Source organism: Aquarana catesbeiana, linkage group LG09 (assembly GCF_042186555.1).
Source record: "Aquarana catesbeiana isolate 2022-GZ linkage group LG09, ASM4218655v1, whole genome shotgun sequence".
Classification (NCBI taxonomy): Eukaryota; Metazoa; Chordata; class Amphibia; order Anura; family Ranidae; genus Aquarana; species Aquarana catesbeiana.
This window is the reverse complement of record NC_133332.1, coordinates 309,368,430-309,390,790: the sequence shown is the minus strand read 5'-3', so window position 1 is coordinate 309,390,790 and position 22,361 is coordinate 309,368,430. Positions and strand designations below refer to the sequence as shown.

The window sequence follows — 22,361 nt, the reverse complement described above, 5'->3', positions numbered from 1 at the left end:
ATGCCTCGTACCTAATCTCCTAATCTTTTATGGCCAGTCGCGTGAACTCCAGACATACTGTCTCCTCCTCCAATCTAAGTGCTCGTGCAGGAGGGGGCGAGAACCCCTCTGGCCTCAGCTGGGAAGGTCACGTGACCACTGTTCTCTGACCACTCAGCCACTCCCGCTGTAGCCTTTAAATCAAGATCGGAGGAGAGGGTCCAGAGGTCACATGACCGGCTAGAACAGATTGGAGATAAGGTACTATTTAGTGGCATTGGTTACACAAACGCACAATACTCGTTTTACACTGCAATGTCCATATACAACAACGTATATTGTATTATATAACCACTTTGCAGGGAAATCTCTGCTCCTTTCTATGCTCCACCAATCAGTGAATGTCAGTGCTGCCAATCACCAGTGCCACCTCATCTACAGTGCTGCTTATCAGTGCCTCCTCATCACCGGTGCTGCCCATCAGTGCCTCCTCATCACCGGTGCTGCCCATCAGTGCCTCCTCATCACTGGTGCTGCCCATCAGTGCCACCTAATCACCAGTGCTGCCCATCAGTGCCTCATCACCGGTGCTGTCCATCAGTGCCTCCTTCTCACCGGTGCTGCCCATCAGTGCCTCCTCATCACCAGTGCCCATCAGTGCCTCCTCATCACCAGTGTCTCCTCATCACCAGTGCTGCCCATCAGTGCCTCCTCATCACCTGTGCTGCCCATCAGTGCCACCTTATCACCAGTGTCCATCAGTTCCACCTAATCACCAGTGTCCATCAGTTCCACCTAATCACCAGTGCTGCCCATCAGTGCCACCTCATCACCAGTACATGCGCTGGCACATCAGTGAAGGAGAAAAAGTACCTGTAAAATTTTATAACAAACTATGGAAAAAAAATGTTTTTTTTGTTTGTTTTTTTTTTTTTTGCCTTTTTTCCCTGTTTAGCAAAAGATAAAAAAACCCCAGTGGTAATAAAATACCACCAAAAGAAAGCTCTATGTGTGAAGAAAAAAAAAACAATGAAGTTTCCTTTTTTCTTTTCTTTTAAGCGCAGATAAAAACTAAAAAATAGAGTTCTTCTGACAGCTTGAATTTTTTGATGAAAACCATTGGGCAGTAATCGTTCTGCATCTCAGAATCGAATTGTTGACACAATAAATCGCAATCGAATCGTGAGACCAGCGACGATGCGCACCTCTAGTCCAGATATATCTTCATTCCAATTAAGAGTCAGGGGTATAATGCAAAAAAAGTATCCAACGCATTTTAGGGGTTCATCAAGGTGCTTGGACCCCCATAACACGTTGGAAGCTTTTTTTTTGGATTTCACCCCTGACTTCTAATGGGATAAAGTTGTATCTGGAGCTTTTAGCAGTGGTGTGGAGCTTCAATTTCAATTCTCATTGCATACGCCAGAGGTGTCGGCACGTTGTGTTTGGATTGCACTCTAGCGGTGCCTACGCTGTCGCCAACCCTTTCCGGTCACGTAATGCTGCAAAGACAGGTTCGTGATCATTGCGACTGCCAATAATAGCGATCACGAAATCGGAAATCCATCCTACTGGCCCCCTGGTGTTAAAGCCAACCTTCAGGGCCAGTTCACACCAGATGCAGTTCTGTGTGTTTTTTTCTGCACTAAAAAAAAATGCATGCACAATGTTTTCTATTTATTGCAATGGCTCTAGTTCACACCATGCAGTCAGTTTCCGATGCAGAAATTGACTGCATGGTGTGAACGAGAGCCATTGGAAAACATGGAAAACACTGTGCATGCATTTTGTGCAGACAAAAAAAATAGAGCGCACGGAACTGCATCTTGTGTGAACTAGCTCTCACTCCCAAAATGGACTTTCCTGGTGCCTCCATGGCAGCACACGTCTGGTTCAGTATGCAGCCATAGATAGGCACCAGGAAAGGAAGGTATGATGCCACTATGCAATCTTCCTGACGCCAAGACACGTGCTGGTAGTCCCACCTACCTCCACATGTATGCTGCCATGCACTTGCGCCAGCAAATGGAATTTTCTATTTTTCCACCTTGCTAACCCCCCCCCATTTTTGTTTTTACTTGACCCACCCTCCATTAAAACCTATATGAAGTGTTCCCTGCTCCTGCAGCCCCCTGATAAGTCCCCATCACATATCCCAAGGGGCTGTACACGCCAGGACACACAGCGGCTGGAGGGCGGATCTGGTGGCACGTCATCGGGGGCTGGCTGCACAAAGCAAAGAGGAGACATCCAGCTCCCGATGAAGGAAGGAGGTAAGACGGTGACATGGGACCGAGCCTGAGGACATGGAGCAGCAGATTGTAGTAGGACAACTTAGGCCAGCGATAAGGAGATTTAAAGAGTGTGGGGGGGGGGGGGGTATCCATATTAAAGCGGTATTAATCCCAAAGTCAAAAATGTAATATATTGTAGCTTACCAATCTTTAGATGTGGTGGTTGCATTTGTTTTCTTTTTTTTTTTTTTTTTTTTAAGGCTCGCACGTGTGCCCCATAGGAGGCAGTTTTCTACAGTGGAGCACGGAGTAGAGGAGGAGCCAAGAGCGCCAGCGGGGGGACCCCAGAAGAGGAGGGTCCAGGACCCGCTAAACAACATTGCACAGAGCAGCTATGCATAACATGTTTGGTATTTAAAAAAAAAATATATATATATATTTTAGCCTTTAACACTTTACAGCGATATTAAACCCCAAACCAAAAATGTCATGTCGGATGTGGTGGTTGCATTCGTTTTCTTTTCTTCATTTTTTTTTTCCCCCTCGGTTTTCACCCAGTAATACACCTCCTGTATAAGAGCGCCCCCACTCTGGGTGAAGGAGAACAGGGGGGCATCTTTGGACAGCAGCATTATCAGTCGTGTTAGATGGACTAGCAGATTTAAATACATTAAATCTGAATTTAAGCAACAAATTAAAGCTAAACTCCAGCGAATACTTTATAAGCAGTTATAGCAAAATATTAATTTAAGGGATGCACCAAAACCAAGCATTTGCACGAGTTTCAGCACTCACCTAAACGCTCCCAATACCAATACGGTGCGGTGTGATTTGCGTCAATACAAAATAAATGGGCGCAAATCGCACTGCAAAGATCCACATGCAATTTGAACTGGAATGCGGTGGGATTTCCTCAACGGTGCATGTGTAGAAAAGCGCCTTCGAGTTGGCAGTTTAAAAAAAAAAAGTTAGAATTCACAGTACATATCTGGCCACATGCAAAATAAGCTACATAGGTGTCCCGGTCCGCCGATGATAGCAAATCATGGGTGCTGGAGGTGCTGACAGGGCTGGAAGAGCTGTTACGCCCCCAAGCTGACATCACTTCCGCACTATACCCATGGGATCCCGGAACTTCCAGCCCTGTGAGCACCTCCAGCGGCCCGGATTTGCTATCTTCGGCGGACCGGGACACCTATGTAAATTATTTTGCATGTGGCCAGATATGTACTGTGAGTTCTAACATTTTTTTTTTTAAACTGCCCACTAGATGGCGCTTTTTCTTTTCTACACACAAACACATAGAAGGAGCAGTGGGGGAAATTGGATGGCAATCGGAAAGGAAATGTTCAAATTGCATGTGGTTTGCGGCAATATTTTTTTTTTGTATTCACGCAAATCGCACCGCAAAGTATTGGTGAGTATCGAATCTTTGCTATGAGATTTGTGCCAATTTTTTTTGTGTTCGCGCAAATCGCACCACAAAGTATCAATACTCGGTATCGGCGAGTACTTGAACAAAAGTATCAGTACTCACTCACTGATTAAAAAAAAAAAAAAAAAAGACAGTATCGGTGCAACCCTAGTTATATATTCCTTTTGGGATAAGGGTTTTACATGTATAAAATAAAAGCTGATCAAATCGGTAAGCACCTCTGTCAATGGTTTGTCTTATCCCTGTAACTGCTACAGTTGCAGGAGAGATTGTTCTTTAGAAAAACAACAGACTTATTGGCTGGGTCGCCAGGTGAAAATAGAAGAAAGCCTAAAAAAGAAAAAAACGAATGCAGCCATCACATCTAAGAATTGGTAAGCTGCAATATGATCAATGTTTGCTTTTGGATTTAACCACATGCCGACCAGTGCACAACAATATACGTTGGCACAATGGCACGGCCCCTTTAAGATGCGGCATCGTGGCGCGCGCGTCCGCCGCGTGCTCCGTGGCCACAGGTCTCGCGGACTTGATGTCCACCCGGGTGCCTGCGATCGTGTCACGGAGCGGCAGAACAGGGAAATGCCCATGTAAACAAGGCATTTCGCCGTTCTGCCTAGTGACATGACAGAGAACTACTGCTCCCTGTGAGTAGTAGCCCACCCCCCCCCCCCCCCCCAGTTAGAATCACTCCCTAGGACACACAACCCCATGATCGCCCCCTAGTGTTTAACCCCTTCCCTGCCAGTGTCATTTACACAGTAATCAGTGCATTTTTATAACACTGATCGCTGTATAAATGACAATGGTCCCAAAATAGTGTCAAAGTGTCCGCCGTAATGTCGCAGTCACGATAAACAAAAATTTAAAAATAAAATAAATCACAGATCGCCACCATTACTAATAAAAATTAAAAAAAAAAAATTAATAAAAATGCCATAAATCTATCCCCTATTTTGTAGACGCTATAGCAGGGGATATGCAATTAGTGGACCTCCAGCTGTTCCAAAACGACAAGTCCCATCACGATTGTGGCTGTAAGAGTCTTGCTATGCATCATGGGACTTGTAGTTCTGCAACAGCTGGAGGTCCGCTAAATTGCATATCCCTGCGCTATAACTTTTTGCGCAAACCAATGAATATACGCTTATTGCGATTTTTTTTTTTTTTACCAAAAATATGTAGCAGAATACATATCGGCCTAAACTGAGGAAAAAAAATTAGTTATTTTTATATATTTTTTGGGGATATTTATTATAGCAAAAAGTAAAAAATAGTTTTTTTTTCCCCAAAATTGTCGCTTTTTTTTGTTTATAGCGCAAAAAATAAAAACCGCAGCGGTGATCAAATACCACCAAAAGAAAGCTCCATTTGTGGGGAAAAAAGGACGTCAATTTTCTTTGGGTGCAACGTCGCACGACCGCGCAATTGTCAGTTTAAAGCGACGCAGTGCCGAATCGCAAAAAGTGCTGTGGTCAGGAAGGGGGTGAAATCTTCTGGTTAATACCACTTTAGGATACCTTAAAGGGCCAGCGGGGTAAGGGGTTGATTTAGCAGCAGAGGACCATGTTGGGTTGTAAAAACCAAAAGGAAGAAGGAGGACACCAAAACTGGACAAATCCACCATAAAAAAGGTATAAAAGATAGAGAAACAACGGATTAAGTTCAGTCTGACTTTAAGTGAAAATCAAGCCACACCTTTTGTTAAAAAAAAAAAAAAAAAAAAAATTAACCCAAACAAATAATGCCATTTTCAGTTCTGAACTTCACATTCAGTTATTTGCCCAATATATACACTTCATTAAATTATTAATTACAACATTAAAAAGTCCTAGAGAGCGGAGAAGAGGAAGATGGTTTTCAGGGTTTATAGCTGTGGATGGGGGCGGTCAGCGAGAGCTGCCCGTTGGGGGTGATCTCGCTGGCGTTGTCCTCCAGGAGGCCGGAGACGTCGGCGTTGGGAATGCTGTCATGATAACTGCTGAAACTGATGTTGTCCTCCTTCAGCTCGATGGTCCAAAAGGGAGCGTTGAGCTTCCGGTTCTGATACTCCCGATAGACGTACACGGCTCCTACGAATCCCATTAGCAGGACCACCACGATTAAAATGACCGCCAGGATGATGATGTTGAACTGGGTCCAGGACATGTCCGCCATGGTGGAGGTACTGTTGTTATTACCGGGGGAAGTGGTCACCCCAATAGTCTGTAACGTCGTAGATAGACTTTCGCTGGATAAAAGAATCTCCGCCGTTGTGCCTGTTGTGACGGCAGCCGTTGCGCTTGTGATGTATTTCTCCGTGGGGGTCGCAGAGCTTTCTGGAACTAAATATATAAAAATAAGATAAGATGAGTAAAGTGAGAAACGTTATAGCAAGTGGTGTACACAAAGTAACTCTACTGTTATGTTTTCTATTCAGGATCTAAAGAGACGCCGTCACCAGGCCCATTCAGGTCACAGCGACACCAGAATCGCTAGGATGGGCGCAAACAAAAGCAGTGACCTCACCCGCTCTGTTATGTGACAACACTCACAGGCCTAGTCCCCAGCTTTTACAGAGACAGACAGACGGGGGGGGGGGGGGGGGACAAAGAGGAGACACAGAGAAGGGGGGGGGGGGGGGGAGGAGGAAGAGAGGAGACACAGAGAGGGGAGAGGGGGGGGGGAGAGGAGGAAGAGAGGAGACACAGAGAGGGGAGAGGGGGGGGGGGGAGAGGAGGAAGAGAGGAGACACAGAGAGGGGAGAGGGGGGGGGGGGGGGGAGGAGGAAGAGAGGAGACACAGAGAGGGGAGAGGGGGGGGGGAGAGGAGGAAGAGAGGAGAGGGGGGGGGGAGAGGAGGAAGAGAGGAGACACAGAGAGGGGGGGGGGGGAGAGAGGAGGAAGAGAGGAGACACAGAGAGGGGAGGGGGGGGGGGAGAGGAGGAAGAGAGGAGACACAGAGAGGGGAGGGGGGGGGGGGGAGAGAGAGGAGGAAGAGAGGAGACACAGAGAGGGGAGGGGGGGGGGGGGGGGGGGGAGAGGAGGAAGAGAGGAGACACAGAGAGGGGGGGGGGGAGAGAGAGAGGAGGAAGAGAGGAGACACAGAGAGGGGAGGGGGGGGGGGAGAGGAGGAAGAGAGGAGTCACAGAGAGGGGAGGGGGGGGGGAGAGAGAGGAGGAAGAGAGGAGACACAGAGAGGGGAGGGGGGGGGGGGAGAGAGGAGACACAGAGAGGGGAGGGGGGGGGGGGGGAGGAGGAAGAGAGGAGACACAGAGAGGGGAGGGGGGGGGGAGAGAGGAGACACAGAGAGGGGAGGGGGGGGGGGGAGGAGGAAGAGAGGAGACACAGAGAGGGGAAGGGGGGGGGGGGAGAGAGGAGACACAGAGAGTGGAGGGGGAGGAGGAAGAGAGGAGACGCAGAGAGGGGAGGGGGGGGGGAGGAGGAAGAGAGGAGACGCAGAGAGGGGAGGGGGGGGGAGGAGGAAGAGAGGAGACGCAGAGAGGGGAGGGGGGGGGGAGGAGGAAGAGAGGAGACGCAGAGAGGGGAGGGGGGGGGGAGGAGGAAGAGAGGAGACGCAGAGAGGGGAGGGGGGGGGAGGAGGAAGAGAGGAGACGCAGAGAGGGGAGGGGGGAGGAGGAAGAGAGGAGACGCAGAGAGGGGAGGGGGGGGAGGAGGAAGAGAGGAGACGCAGAGAGGGGAGGGGGGGGGAGGAGGAAGAGAGGAGACGCAGAGAGGGGAGGGGGGGGGAGGAGGAAGAGAGGAGACGCAGAGAGGGGAGGGGGGGGAGGAGGAAGAGAGGAGACGCAGAGAGGGGAGGGGGGGGAGGAGGAAGAGAGGAGACGCAGAGAGGGGAGGGGGGGGGAGGAGGAAGAGAGGAGACGCAGAGAGGGGGGGGGGAGGAGGAAGAGAGGAGACACAGAGAAGGGGGGGAGGGAGGAAGAGAGGAGACACCGAGAAGGTAGGGGGGAGGAGGAGGAAGAGAGGAGACACAGAGAGGGGAGGGGGGGAGAGGAGGAGGAAGAGAGGAGACACAGAGAGGGGAGGGGGGGAGGAGGAGGAGGAAGAGAGGAGACACAGAGAGGGGAGGGGGGGGGAGGAAGAGAGGAGACACAGAGAGGGGAGGGGGGGAGGAAGAGAGGAGACACAGAGAGGGGAGGGGGGGGGAGGAAGAGAGGAGACACAGAGAGGGGAGGGGGGGGAGGAAGAGAGGAGACACAGAGAGGGGAGGGGGGGGGAGGAAGAGAGGAGACACAGAGAGGGGAGGGGGGGGGGGAGGAAGAGAGGAGACACAGAGAGGGGAGGGGGGGGGGGAGGAAGAGAGGAGACACAGAGAGGGGAGGGGGGGGGGGGAGGAAGAGAGGAGACACAGAGAGGGGAGGGGGGGGGGGAGGAAGAGAGGAGACACAGAGAGGGGAGGGGGGGGGGGAGGAAGAGAGGAGACACAGAGAGGGGAGGGGGGGGAGGAAGAGAGGAGACACAGAGAGGGGAGGGGGGGGGAGGAAGAGAGGAGACACAGAGAGGGGAGGGGGGGGGAGGAAGAGAGGAGACACAGAGAGGGGAGGGGGGGGGGGAGGAAGAGAGGAGTCCATTTGTTCTTTGTAATAGAAGATTTGTGGAATAGGTGGTGTATAGAACACTAAAGGGGGTTTCCACCCATTGGTACATTTCTTGCAGGTATAGTGTGGAATATCACAGGACACATCATAGAGATGACACACAGAGGACGGATGAGGTATACACCTAGAAATAGACTGGAATGAACAGTCAGTACATGGAATGGAATGGGTGTGACGGTGATGACAATTCTATGGAATGTACTGAGAAGATAGGACAGCACATACCTGAAATGTACAATACTAATAGAAATGTATGCAGGCGGAGTTCTGCTTTAAAGTGGAATTGAACTCCAAAGTTTAAAAAACACTGACCGGGAAGGGGGTTTATGATCATAGAAGGGAAGGGAATCTGCTGGTCACTTCTTTTATGAATGCTTCCCCCTGCCTGTGAGTGGTAATGTACAGTGAGCCATGCATGTGCAGCCCAGCTCTGTGCTATGACAATATGACATCTGTGCGCATGCGCGGGAGTAATGTCATCCTGATACAGCCCTTCCAGGGGCCAAACAAACCAGGAAGGAAGACCAGCAGGATCACTGACAGCACATCACTGGAGGGTATCGTTTGATGCAGTGATCCTCCCGGCGGCTCTTTTTTTTTTTTTTTTTTTTTACTAGTTGATACTTGTTGATTCTGCCTGTATTCTTGTGTGAAGATGTCTTCCTGTGCTGCACGCTGATCGGTTACATTGTTTCCAAATGCGTCTGGACTACAGAACCCTCCTACCCTGTTTCCCCGAAAATAAGACCTAGTGTGATTGTTGGTGATGGCTGCAATATAAGCCCTACCCCCCAAATAAGCCCTAGTTAAAGTCCTTGTAGGTCTTATTTTCAGGGTAGGGCTTATATTGCAGCCATCACTGACAATCACGCTAGGTCTTATTTTCGGGGAAACAGGGTATGTAACGGAAGTGAAGAAAGGAAAAGAGGTTTGTAGTCCAAATCAGGAGAGCAGCCTAGGGTGACAACGCTCCTTCTGCTCCTCCATAGATACAGTGCAGGGAGTGAGCGTGGTCACCCTAAGACAGGATGTGTGTTACTGGCAGAATCAGCAGGTGAGACCAACAGGAAACAAGCCTGAGAAAAGAAAAACTAATGCAGCCACCACATCTATGGAATGGAACCTGCAATATGATATATTGCTCATTTACATATGAGAGCTCAGATGCCCGATGCGCCAAAAAGCTACACAGGCTACTTTTTCACCACTTGCCTACCGGGCACTTTCCCTTCCTGCCCAGGCCAATTTTCAGCTTTCAGCGCTGTCACACTTCGAATGACAATGGTGTGGTCATGCAACACTGTACCCATAGGACATTTTATTCAAATAAAAAGCTCTCTTTCTTTTATAATCACCACTGGGGGTTATTTATTTTTTGGTAAAATCTTGAAAAGAAAATACATTTTTTTTCTTAGTTTCTGTTATAAAATTTTCTAAATAAGTAATTTTTCTCTTTCACTGATGGACATCCGACAGGCTGCACCGAGGAGGCGGCACCCGACAGGCTGCACCGAGGAGGCGGCGGCGGCACCCGACAGGCTGCACCGAGGAGGCGGCGGTGGCACCCGACAGGCTGCACCGAGGAGGCGGCGGCGGCACCCGATCATCAGGACACTAATGATCAGTGCCCCGATTATCAGTTAAGATGTCCCCTGTATGGATTTGCTGGTTATCGGCTCTCCTCACGCTGACAAAGGACTGCCCATAACCATCAAATTCTGTTTACACTGTGATTGGACACAGCTGGTCACATGGTAAAGAGCCACCATGATTGGCTCTTTACCCCGATCTGTGATCAGCTGTGTCCATCACGGGAGGAAGTCCGTAGACGCAATCTCGGCAATGTGAGCTTGCGCTGTAGCCATCTTTCGGCTAAAGCGTGGGCGGTAGGTGGTTGGGGCAGATTCAGGCGTTTTTGGCCACATAGATTTTAATAAGAGCACCTCAAGGCCTCCCATTAAAGGCCTCAGGCACCTGCCCACTTCTCCTAAATGCCTTTTCCACTGGCAGCAGCGTTTTACCAAAAAAAAAAAAAAAAGCCGACGTGCCTTAGCGCAGGTTACATTTGGCAATGGTACCCCCCCGTCAGTGCGCAGTTTAATTTTTGCCCCGAGCAGGTGCATGCCCTTGTTTAGGTGGACAGTTGGGTTGGGGAGAGGGTTCACATTCCAACTTTGGCCAGCTTGGGAACAGAAGCCCTAAGGCTTTGGTAAACAAGTGCAAAATTTGCGTGCTTTTATGAAATTCTTTTTAAAAAAAAAAAAAAAATGCGTTTTGCCTCAGCAATTCCATTCCATGTTAATGGCACCCTAAGGCTACATCTGCACTTGTGTGACTTGTCCTGAGACTTGGGACTGCAAAGTCGCATGACAAGTCGTACCCCCAATAATTTCCAATGAGTACCGTTCATTTCTGTGCGACTTCAAGGTCTCAGCGACTTTAAAAGTAGTCCCTGCACTACTTTAGTCCCACTTTTATGCAGCTTGAACAGTCTTTGCACCTAAAGCCCGGTACTTGTATATTATATGGGCTCTGAGAGACCCAACATGGGATTTATTAGATCTCAGCGTCACGTGGGGGGGGGGGGGGGGAACATGTTTTGTGCTTTTAGTTCATAAAAAAAAAAAAAAAAAAAAATTATGATAATCCATCTTTAGACAATCCCTGAACACTCTTCTCTTTAAAGAAGCTCATCCTGCTTCTAATACTCAGTTTTACTTCCTCCATCAGCTCATCCCCCCCCCACAGCTAAATTACCTTTTTGTATCAACTGACCCTCCCCTTTTTAGATTGTAAGCTCTAGAGATCAGGGCCCCCCGATTCCTCCTCTACCATAATTGTAATGTCTGCCTTTAATTTGGTAAGCATTGCGCAAACTGTCGGCGCCATATAAATCCTGAGTAATAGTAAATTATTACTATTATTAATATTACTAGTAATAATAAATTATATATATAAAATATAGAGAGATAAAAAAAAAAAATCCTGAACAACAACAATATATCCTGAATAATAAAAAAAAATCTATATATATATATATATATATATATATATATATATATATATATATATCTCTAATTTTTTTTATCTCTCTATTATATATAATTTTTTTATTATTATTCAGGATAGATATATATATGAGAGAGAGAGAGAGAGAGACAGAGAGAGAGAGAGAGAGAGAGAGAGAGAGAGAATAATAATATTATATATCCTGAATAAAAAAAAAAAAAAGAATTATATTATAATATATATAAAATCCTGAATAATATATTTATTATAAATATCAAAAGTAACATTATTAAAAAAAAAAAAAAAAAATTGTAAAACAGACATGACAGACATCAGATAGGACGAGATCTCACCTCCGGTGGTGGCAGGCGGTGGTGTCGGAGGGTCGGTGGGGGCCATGGTCGGCCGATCGGTTGGTGGGATGATGGGGGGGATGGTGGGGGGTGATGTCGGCCGATCGGTTGGTGGGATGATGGGGGGGATGGTGGGGGGTGATGTCGGCCGATCAGTGGGTGGGATGATCGGGGGGTCGGTGGGGTGATGAGTAGGTGGGTTGGTCGGGGGGTAGGTGGTCGGGATGGTGTCGGGTCCCCGGATCACCCTCTCCCGGGTCTCCTCGGTGGGTCCCGGACCGGTGACATTGTCGGTGGTGTTAGAGGTCGGTACGATGGTCGGTAGGTGGGTGGCGGTGGTGTTGTAGATCGGTTGGCCGGTGGCGGAGGTGTTGTAGGTCGGTACGATGGTCGGTAGGCCGGTGTCGGAGGTCGGTAGGCCGGTGGTGGTGTTGTCGGACGGTACGGTGACGTTCCCCTCCTCCGTCTCCAGGCTCCGGCAGCTCCGTGCCAATAACACGAAGGCGGCTGCCCAGAAGAACGCGATCCGGGCCTTGGCGGCCATCTCCCATCTTCCTCGGACGGAGATCACCGATCTTCCCCGCACATCTCCGGTGTCGCACCGGGGCCTTTCCCTGACAATGCGGAGAACACCTGGCTCTGACTGGCGGCGCTCTCCTCCAATGGGCGGCCTGGGGGAGGGGCGGGACTGCACCGGAGCGCGCCTCCGCCAATCGGAGGTGCGGAAGGCCCTGACGTCATGTTCGCAGAACGCGCCCCCCCCGGCTCGCGCCGGAGCGCTTCTTCCTGATCCGGCCAGTCCGGTCCAATCGGAAGACAGGAGAGGAGGAGGGAGGGAGGGATGACGAAGGCGGAGCCCGCCCACTCAGGGCTAAAAAGAGGCGGGGCTGTCATACAGTGCATATAACTAGATCGATATTGCTGCTCCCTTGGTGCTGCAATTAATTCTGAAAATGCTCATTGCCTGGCTGTCTTACTGTTCATATATTTTATATATTAATAAAGTATATCTTGCAACAACAACAAAAAATTGTCTCTTGGTCTAGGAATTATTCTGAAAATGCTGTTTGCCTGGCTGTCTTGCCAGTCCCCCTACTGCTGGCTTCCAACAAAAATCGCTGGAGGTGCAGCGGTCATGCAGGTTTCCTGAAAATGCTGGTTGCCTGGCTGTCATGCCAGTTCCCTACTGCCCACTTCGACCAAAATTGCTGGAGGAGTGGCTGTCATGCAGGTTCCCTAATGCTGACCTCATTCTGAAAATGCTGTTTGCCTGGCTATCAATACATTCAAGTCATTTATATATTAAAATTAAAAAGAAAAGTATATCTTTCAATAAAGAAGAAAGCCGGTCCCATGGTATGAGAATTATTCTGAAAACGCTGATTGCCTGGCTGTCATCCTTGTTTATATATTTTATATATTAATAAACGATATCTTTCAATAATAAAAGAAAACTAGTCCCTTGCTATGGGAATCATCCTGAAAATGCTGTTTGCCTGGCTGTCCCACCAGTCCCTTACTGCTGGCTTCCAACTAAAATTGCTGGAGGCGTGGCTGTCATGCGGGTTCCCTTGTGGTGATCTCATTGTGAAAATGCTGGTTGCCTGGCTGTCATACCGTTCATATATTTCACATAATGACAATAAAAAAGTATATTTTTTTCAATAAAGCAGAAAACTGTCCTTTGGCATGGGAATTGTTCTGAAAATGCTGTTTGCCTGGCTGTCCCACCAGTCCCTTACTGCTGGCTTCCAACTACAATTGCTGGAGGCGTGGCTGTCATGCGGGTTCCCTTGTGGTGACCTCATTGTGAAAATGCTGACTTCCTGGCTGTCATACTGCTCATATATTAATAAGGTATATTTTTAAAAAAAAGAAGAAAACTAGTCCTTTGGAATGGGAATTATTCTGAAAATGTTGTTTGCCCGGCTGTCCTATCTGCTGCCTAAAATTGCTAGAGGGGCGCGGCTGTCATGCAGGTTCCCTGGGTCTGACCTCATTCTGAAAATGCTGGTTGCCTGGCTGTCATCCTGTTCCTATATTTTATATATTGATAAATGATATATCTTTTAATAAAAAATAAAAACTGGTCTCTTGGTATGGGAATTAATCTGAAAATGCTGGTTGCCTGGCTGCCCTATTGATTTGATACTACAGGCTTCCTCCCAGCTGGTGACCTGGCTTTTTATGACGGTTCTCCCGATTCTGCTGGTTGCCTGGCTGTCATACCATTCATATACTTTATATACTAATAAAGTATGTCTTTCAATAAAAAAAGAAAACTAGTCCTTTGGAATGGGAATTATTCTGAAAATGCTGTTTGCCTGGCTGTCCCATCAGCCCCTTACTGCTGGCTAAAATTGCTGGAGGCGCGGCTGTCATGCAGCTTCCCTGGTGCTGACCTCGTTCTGAAAATGCTGGTTGCCTGGCTGTCACACCAGTCCCTTACTGCTGGCCGCCAACTAAAATTGCTGGAGGCCTGGCTGTCATGCAGGTTCCCTGGTGCTGACCTAATTTGGAAAATGCTGGTTTCCTGGCTGTCATACTGTTCATATATTAATAAAGTATATTTTTCAATAAAGAAGAAAACTGTCCTTTGGAAAACGCATAATTCGGAAAATGATGTTTGCCTGGCTGTCCTATCAGGTGCTGACCTAATTCTGAAAATGCTGATTGCCTGGCTGTCCTACCAGTACCTTATTGCTGGCCGCCAACTAAAATTGCTAGAGGCCTGGCTGTCATGCAGGTTCCCTGGGACTGTCCTAAATGTAAAAATGCTGGTTGCCTGGCTGATCCTCTACTACAAGAGCTTCCTAAAAAAATTAAAAAAAACACCTAGTGACCTGACTTGTACTCCAGCCCCCCTGATTCTGGCCTCCTTCCACAATGCTGGTTGCCTGGCTGTCATACTGTTCATTTATTAATAAAGTATATTTTTCAATAAAGAAGAAAATTGTCCTTTGGAATAGGAAGGTCCAAGCAGTCCCTTACTGCTTTCTAAAATTCTGGCCTCCTTCCACAATGCTGGTTGCCTGGCTGTCACACTGGTCCCCTGGTTGCCGGCCTCATTCTGAAAACGCTGGGTGACAACACCCTCCCCCCATCTCCCAGTGGTTCTCCCGCGTTGTCACCCGGGTCACATGGGCTTTCCGATGGAGGCAACGAGTAGCTGTTTCAGCACACATTTTAGGCATGGTCCGCTGTGGTCACCCTGGGAAACGCCAGGCAGCCATCGCTGGATTGCATGCAGGCGGGAAGTGGTTGCAAAGAAGCCACAGGAGACCCGCAGCCACTGAGAAGTAACAAAAGGAGGACAAAACACGAAGCGAATGGTTTTATGTAAGCTGTACTTTGCCCAATCAGGACTCAGCAAGAGGTTTACATAACATCCCACACCCTCCGCCACTGATACCCCGAGGAAAACCGAATCTCCCAGTGACAGCCGAGACAGTGCTGGGACTCTTCCCTTCTCGTTGGGTTGTCACCCCTCCGGCTTAGAAACCGGACAGACGGGTTTTATTATCACAGCTGTCCGCTTCTCAAATTGCTATGCGGAGTGTCCGGTTTGGGCGCTTTGCATAGCGAATGACATGGATGGCGATTGGGCGTTCTCTGGGAAAATGTCTGCTAAGCTGGAGACAAAAAGACGTGACGTGGGTCCTTGCCCTCTGTAGTTGTCACCCTACGGAGGCAGAGCCGCCACCCGTCTGATTTGGCAAACCGCAGTTCTGTTTTTAGAGCACCCACATTGCTGCCTGGAATTAGGGAGAGCGTGTGGCAGGGTGACAACGCAGGAGAACAATTGGGAGTTGGGAGCAGAGCGTTGTCACCCTATGACGAGAAGTGGTCTTCATGGTAGGATCACCAGGGGGTTATTGGTTGGACTGATCTCAGATACATAGGAAATATATATATATATAGATCTATCTATCTATCTATCTATCTATCTATCTATCTATCTATCTATCTATCTATCTATCTATCTATCTATCTATCTATCTATCTATAGATCTATATCTATAGATCTATATCTATATATTTATATCTATATATCTATCTATATATAGATAGATATAGATATAAATATCTATATATATATATAGATTTAGATATAGATCTATATATAGATCTATATCGATAGATAGATAGATAGATAGATAGATAGATAGATAGATAGATAGATAGATAGATAGATAGATAGATAGATAGATAGATAGATAGATATCTCTCTGTCTATATCTCTATCTATCTATCTATCTATTTATATCTATATAGATATAGATATGTATATATACACAGTATCTCACAAAAGTGAGTTCACCCCTCACATTTTTGTAAATATTTTCTTCTATCTTTTCATGTGACAACACTGAAGAAATGACACTTGTCTACAATGTAAAGTAGTGAGTGTACAGCTTGTATAACAATGTAAATTTGCTGTCCCCTCAAAATAACTCAACACACAGCCATTAATGTCTAAACCGCTGGCAACAAAAGTCAGTACACCCCTAAGTGAAAATGTCCAACTTGGGCCCAAAGTGTCAATATTTTGTGTGGTCACCATTATTTTCCAGCACTGCCTTAACCCTCTGGTAGGTCACCAGAGCTTCACAGGTTGTCACTGGAGTCCTCTTCCCCTCCTCCATGACGACATCACGGAGCTGGTGGATGTTAGAGACCTTGCGCTCCTCCACCTTCCGTTTTGAGGATGCCCCACAGATGATCAATAGGGTTTAGGTCTGGAGACATGCTTGGCCAGTCCATCACCTTTATCCTCAGCTTCTTTAGCAAGGCAGTGGTCTTCTTGGAGGTGTGTTTGGGGTGGTTATCATGTTGGAATACTGCCCTGCGGCCCAGTCTCTGAAGGGAGGGGATCATGCTCTGCTTCAGTATGTCACAGTACATGTTGGCATTCATGGTCCCCTCAATGATCTGTAGCTCCCCAGTGCCGGCAGCACTCATGCAGCCCCAGACCATGACACTCCCACCACCATGCTTGACTGTAGACAAGACACACTTGTCTTTGTTCTCCTCACCTGGTTGCCCCCACACACGCTTGTCACCATCTGAACCTAATACGTTTATCTTGGTCTCATCAGACCACAGGACATGGTTCCAGTAATCCATGTCCTTAGTCTGCTTGTCTTCAGCAAACTGTTTGTGGACTTTCTTGTACATCATCTTTAGAAGAGGCTTCCTTCTGGGATGACAGCCATGCAGACCAATTTGATGCAGTGTGCGGCGTATTGTCTGAGCACTGACAGGCAGACCCCCCACCCCTTCAACCTCTGCAGCACTGCTGGCAGCACTCATACGTCTATTTCCCAAAGACAACCTCTGGATATGACGCTGAGCACGTGACCTCAACTTCTTTGGTTGACCATGGCGAGGCCTGTTCTGAGTGGAACCTGTCCTGTTAAACCTCTGTATGGTCTTGGCCACCGTGCTGCAACTCAGTTTGAGTGTCTTGGCAATCTTCTTATAGCCCATCTTTATGTAGAGCAACAATTCTTTTTTTCAGATTCTCAGAGAGTTCTTTGCCATGAGGTGCCATGTTAAACTTCCAGTGACCAGTATGAGAGAGTGAGAGCGATAACACCAAATTTAACACACCTCCTTCTCCCCATTCACACCTGAGACCTTGTAACACTAACGAGTCACAAGACACCGGGGAGGGAAAATGGCTAATTGGGCCCAATTTGGACATTTTCACTTAGGGGTGTACTCACTTTTGTTGCCAGCAGTTTAGACATTAATGGCTGTGTGTTGAGTTATTTTGAGGGGACAGCAAATTGACACTGTTATAGAAGCTGTACACTCACTACTTTACATTGTAGCAGAGTTTCATTTCTTTGGTGTTGTCACATGAAAAGATATAATAAAATGTTTACAAAAATGTGAGGGGTGCACTCACTTTTGTGAGATACTGTATATAAGCAGTTTCAGTCGGTGGGATCAGTAAGAGGGATGGTGGGGGTGCCTACACAGAGCTTGGGCTGGTCCTCATTCTGCTCTTCCTGTGGGCTCATGCAGTCAGACTAACCTTCGGGCAGGTTGACTCAGTGGCTACCTGAATAGCAGCGAGGTGGGAGAAGAAAAAGGTTAAAGTTCTTCCAAGGTTTTTCTTGACTGTAAGGAAGATGATATTGGCTATTAGTATCAGGTGTTGGTGCGGGCACCTGAGCACGCATGTGGTTCTCTACATGGAGTCTCAGCTGGATGTGCATCGTTGCATGGGCCTCAAGGCACGTACACTCATGCCAATGATGGCGGTGGCACCAAGTGGCCTGCTTAAGGTAAAGTCCTACCATGGATCAGTGAAAAATGTTCTGACCTGTGATCTACTAATAACAATGCTGAACCTCGGCCTGATACCTTCAGATTCAGATAACTTTATTAATCCCAAAGGGAAATTACTATCACAACTTCCTTTTCAACTCTTCTATGTCTTTGCCTGGCCTGATCGCCTTTTCCTGATTTGGGACTGACCCTTGACTAGGATCGGTTCTGTAACTTCGCTGCCAGCTCATTGTTGACCTGGCCCATTCCCAGCTTTGCAAATTGCTATTTCTCCATCCAATTATTGCTGACCTTGGCCTGTTCACCCAATGGAGTTGAAGGTGAGGCCCTGGGTACAAATCCTTGAAGAGTATGTAAGAGGTGTTTGTTTGAGCCCAATGACCTAGGTTCTGCAGCTCCCCACAAAGTTCTGTAGGTGTCCCTCCCGGGATAGGGGTCAACCAGACTAAAAAGACTATGTGGAGTTGAGCCTAAAGAAGTGTTGAAAGAGACCAAAACTTTATTTTGATGTGTTTCTTTAAGGAGAACAGGGTTACACAAGGCAGCCAATGTGCATCAAGGGCAAAAAAAAAACCCACTTCTAGAGGCCTAATGGACTCAGAATTAAAAACCTGGATATATCAATCAGAACCAGGAGGGTGAACACTGAGTGAGAGCTTGTATTCTTGTACTGATGGCAAACCAATATCTTGTCCTCTAGGCCTGCTCATTGACCACATTGGTTTTGTCCATCTTGGCCTATTTATCGACCATGTTGATCTTGTCCATCTTGGCCTTTTTTTTCATCCACGCTGACCTTGGCCTGTTCATCGAAAATGCTGATCTTGTCCATCCTGGCCTGTTCATTGACCGCATTGATCTTGTTCATCCTGGCCTGTTCATTGACCTTGTCCATTTTAGTCTGTTCATCGATCTTGGTAATTCTGTCCATCTTGGCCTATTTAACAACCACCATGATCTTGTCCATCTTGGTTTGTTCATCGTCCCCACTGATCTTGGCTTGTTCCTCAACCATGTTGATCTTGTCCATTTTGGTCTGTTCGTCGACCACGTTGATTTTTTCCATCTTGGCCAATTTTGCCAACCATGCTGATCTTGTCCCTCTTGGCCGACCATGTTGACCTTGTCCATTTTGGCCTGTTCATCGACCACAAATGATCTTGTCCATCTTGGCCTTTTGTTTGCCCAGGTTGATCTCGTCCATCTTGGCCTGTTGATCAACCATACTGATCTTATCTATCTTGGCTTATTCATTTCCATGCTGACATTGGCCTGTTCATCAACCATGTTGATCTTGTTCATCTTGGCCTGTTCTTTGCTGATTCTGTCCATCTTCGCCTGTTTATCAATCATGTGGACTTTGTCCCTCTTGGCCTATTCATCAACCATGTTGACCTTGTCCATTTTGTCCTGTTTGTTAAAAACAATGATCCTGTCCGTATTTGCCTGTTCATTGACCATATTGATCTTGTCCATCTTGACCAGTTCATCAACCACATTGATCTTGTCCATCTCAGGCTTTTGATTGCCCACGTTGACCTTGTCCCTCTTGGCCTGTTCATTGACCACATTGATTTTTTCCATCTTGACTTATTCATCTTCAAGGCTAATCTTGGTCTGTTCATCCACCAAGTTGATCTTGTCCATCTTGACCTGTTCATTGACCTTGCTCATCTTGGTCTGTTCATAGACCATGTTGATCTTGTACATCTTGGCCTGTTTGATGAGCACAATCCGGTCTGTGACCTGCACTAATTTGGTGGTCCTTAGCTGACCAGAGGACTTCACTCACAAGTTCCAGGGATATCATTATAAATCCAACATTCGACACGTTGTATTCAATTTTTGGGTTAATGTGTAGGAACGAGTGAAAATTGAAAGCAGCGGGAAAGGAAAAATGTAGGTGGTTTTTGAGGGTTTATAGGGTACAATGGGCTTTAAAGGCAATGTGGCCATTCAAAGGACAGTCTGCCTCCATGACCAATCATCTGCAGGTAATCACTGTATGAGGGACTTACATGTGAACAGCTGTGAATAGCAGCTTCTGTTGCTTTCAAAGAGCTTACCCACCCATACTAATAGCAAGGATCCCTGCTGGGTCCCACACAGGTATTCAGGGTCCCATTATCAGGTGTGAATGGGACCTTTGTCTTGCAAATATGGTCTGTACAAAACCTAAATTGATTATTTTGTGTCATATACTCCAACACCCAGCCCCACCCAGACCCTGGACCTCACCCCACCCAGCACCTAGACATCATTCAATATAGAAGACTGAGGACATCTTGTGGCAGAAAAGAAGTACTGCAGAGGACAGTTCTAGATTACAGGTTGGTATTGCAGTGCAAAACCAGCAAAGGGACATTAAAAAGAAAATAAGCCTGGATATGGGCTTTACGTGTTTATGTGATTTCTTAACCAAAATCTGACAAATATAAACACTACAAATACATTTTTTACCCTTTTTGGTCTGTTACATATATATTATCAAAAGCGATTTGCTCTGTCTAATTAGCACAAAAAAATGCTAATCCTGCCAGGAATCCAATAATCCTATGACTTCCTGTGCTCTCTGCTGCAATAAAAATATTGAGCAATGTTAGCACTGCCCAGTTTTCTTCCTGTAAACTAGAGGACACCACCACCACCCTCTTTATGTTATGAAAATGAAGAGCGGGGGAGATGTTCTGTAGTCCTAACACACTTCTTGTCCCATGGTGACAACACTGCTCCTCCGTACATACAGGATGGTGTTGGCAGTAACCCTAGGACAGGAACGTTTATTACTTGCAGGATCACCAGGTGAAAATAAAGGGAAAGGTGTCTGAAAAAAAAGAAAACTAAGCAGTCACCACATCCAAGGAAGGCCAATTGCAATATTTATATTCTATATACTTACAGTGTCTTGAAAAAGTATTCACAGCCCTTGGGCAGTATTCCAACATGATAACGACCCCAAACACACCTCCAAGACAACCACTGCCTTGCTAAAGAAGCTGAGGGTAAAGGTGATGGACTGGCCAAGCATGTCTCCAGACCTAAACCCTATTGATCATCTGTGGGGCATCCTGGAAGGTGGAGGAGCACAAGGTCTCTAACATCCACCAGCTCTGTGATGTCCTCATGGAGGAGTGGAAGAGGACTCCAGTGGCAACCTGTGAAGCTCTTGTGAACTCCATGCACAAGAGGGTTAAGGCAGTGCTGGAAAATAATGGTGGCCACACAAAATATTGACACTTTGGGCCCAATTTGGACATTTTCACTCAGGGGTGTACTCACTTTTGTTGCCAGCGGTTTAGACATTAATGGCTGTGTGTTGAGTTATTTTGAGGAGACAGCAAATTTACACTGTTATACAAGCTGTACACTCACTACTTTACATTGTAGACAAGTGTCATTTCCTCAGAGTTGTCACATGAAAAGATAGAAGAAAAAATTTACAAAGATGTGAGGGGTGTACTCACTTTTGTGAGATACTGTATGTATATATATATATATATATATATATATACCAGCAATTTGATAACGGGTGAAGGAATAGGATATGTCCTCATAAGCTGCACACTCAATGCACTGCGTGGGATGACCCCATTTTTTCCAGTGGTATGTCATACGATTACAAAGCGTCTCTTTGTGCCGCCACAAGAAATACACAATGGAGGGCTCTAGCAGTGAACATTCTCCCCCCAGACATACAACAATGCAATGCTTTACAGGCCATATGATTTAATGCCGCTCCCAAATTAAAGTGTCAGTGGGACAAACCACCACTACGGAGTAAGACTATGACATTACATGTCGGCCTCAATTCACAAAATCATAATGCCTGCAGTATGTTAACTACCCTATATTATTCCCTTCATTTGTAAAGATATCATTTTTTTTTTCAACTTTTTTTCAACTCAAATATTTTATCATTACCTAATAACCAAATTTATTCTTTGTAGAGGTCAAGTAACAGAAATCAATACGGGGGCAATGACTCCTTAAATATACCGTTGCCTTTCTGATGGTGTTAACCAGAAAAAAAAAATCCTTTAAGGCTTAAAGATTAGTTGCAGGCAGTCACACTTTTTTTTTAAATATACGGCTTTTACTTTTAAAATATAATAATAAAAAAAAAAATCTGCAATAGTCGCCTTCAATGTTGAGCTGCCCCCCCTGCAGTAATTCCTTTCTGCCACTAGATGCTGCCAGTCTTCCAGGTTGAAACGCAGTTAGCATCATTCAGTGCACTTCCTTTAAGCCCAGGCTGTCATGGACACACCCCCTAGGGGCAGCATCAACATACATATTATACTCCGCACCCCAAAACTTCCATCCTCAGCGCAATACCGCCCTTCCATATCTCAGGGTGCAGTTTAAGAAATCGTGCTATACCAGGAGTCTCCATAGTGACCCACATTGGGGTGTCTGAGTCCTTGTTCCCAGGGAATATCTGAAAGACAAAGTGC

General features: G+C 46.7%; 1 protein-coding gene across 1 annotated transcript; it reads right to left on the bottom strand.

The window, feature by feature from the left end:
- Positions 1 to 5,355: 5,355 nt before the first annotated feature.
- MEGF9 (multiple EGF like domains 9) lies at positions 5,356 to 12,311 on the bottom strand. Its single transcript, XM_073600620.1, has 2 exons — positions 11,608 to 12,311; positions 5,356 to 5,972 (listed from the first exon to the last, which is right to left on the bottom strand). The coding sequence occupies exons 1-2, from the start codon at positions 12,149 to 12,151 to the stop codon at positions 5,509 to 5,511; spliced, it is 1,008 nt and encodes a 335-aa protein (XP_073456721.1). The 5' UTR covers positions 12,152 to 12,311; the 3' UTR covers positions 5,356 to 5,508.
- Between the last annotated feature and the right edge of the window lie 10,050 nt (positions 12,312 to 22,361).

Coding starts and splice junctions, on each gene's coding strand:
- MEGF9 (XM_073600620.1), bottom strand. CDS start 12,151: ATGGCCGCCAAGGCCCGGATCGCGTTCTTCTGGGCAGCCGCCTTCGTG. Junction 5,973..11,607: donor ACCGCCTGCCACCACCGGAG/GTGAGATCTCGT, acceptor TTATATATTTAG/TTCCAGAAAGCTCTGCGACC.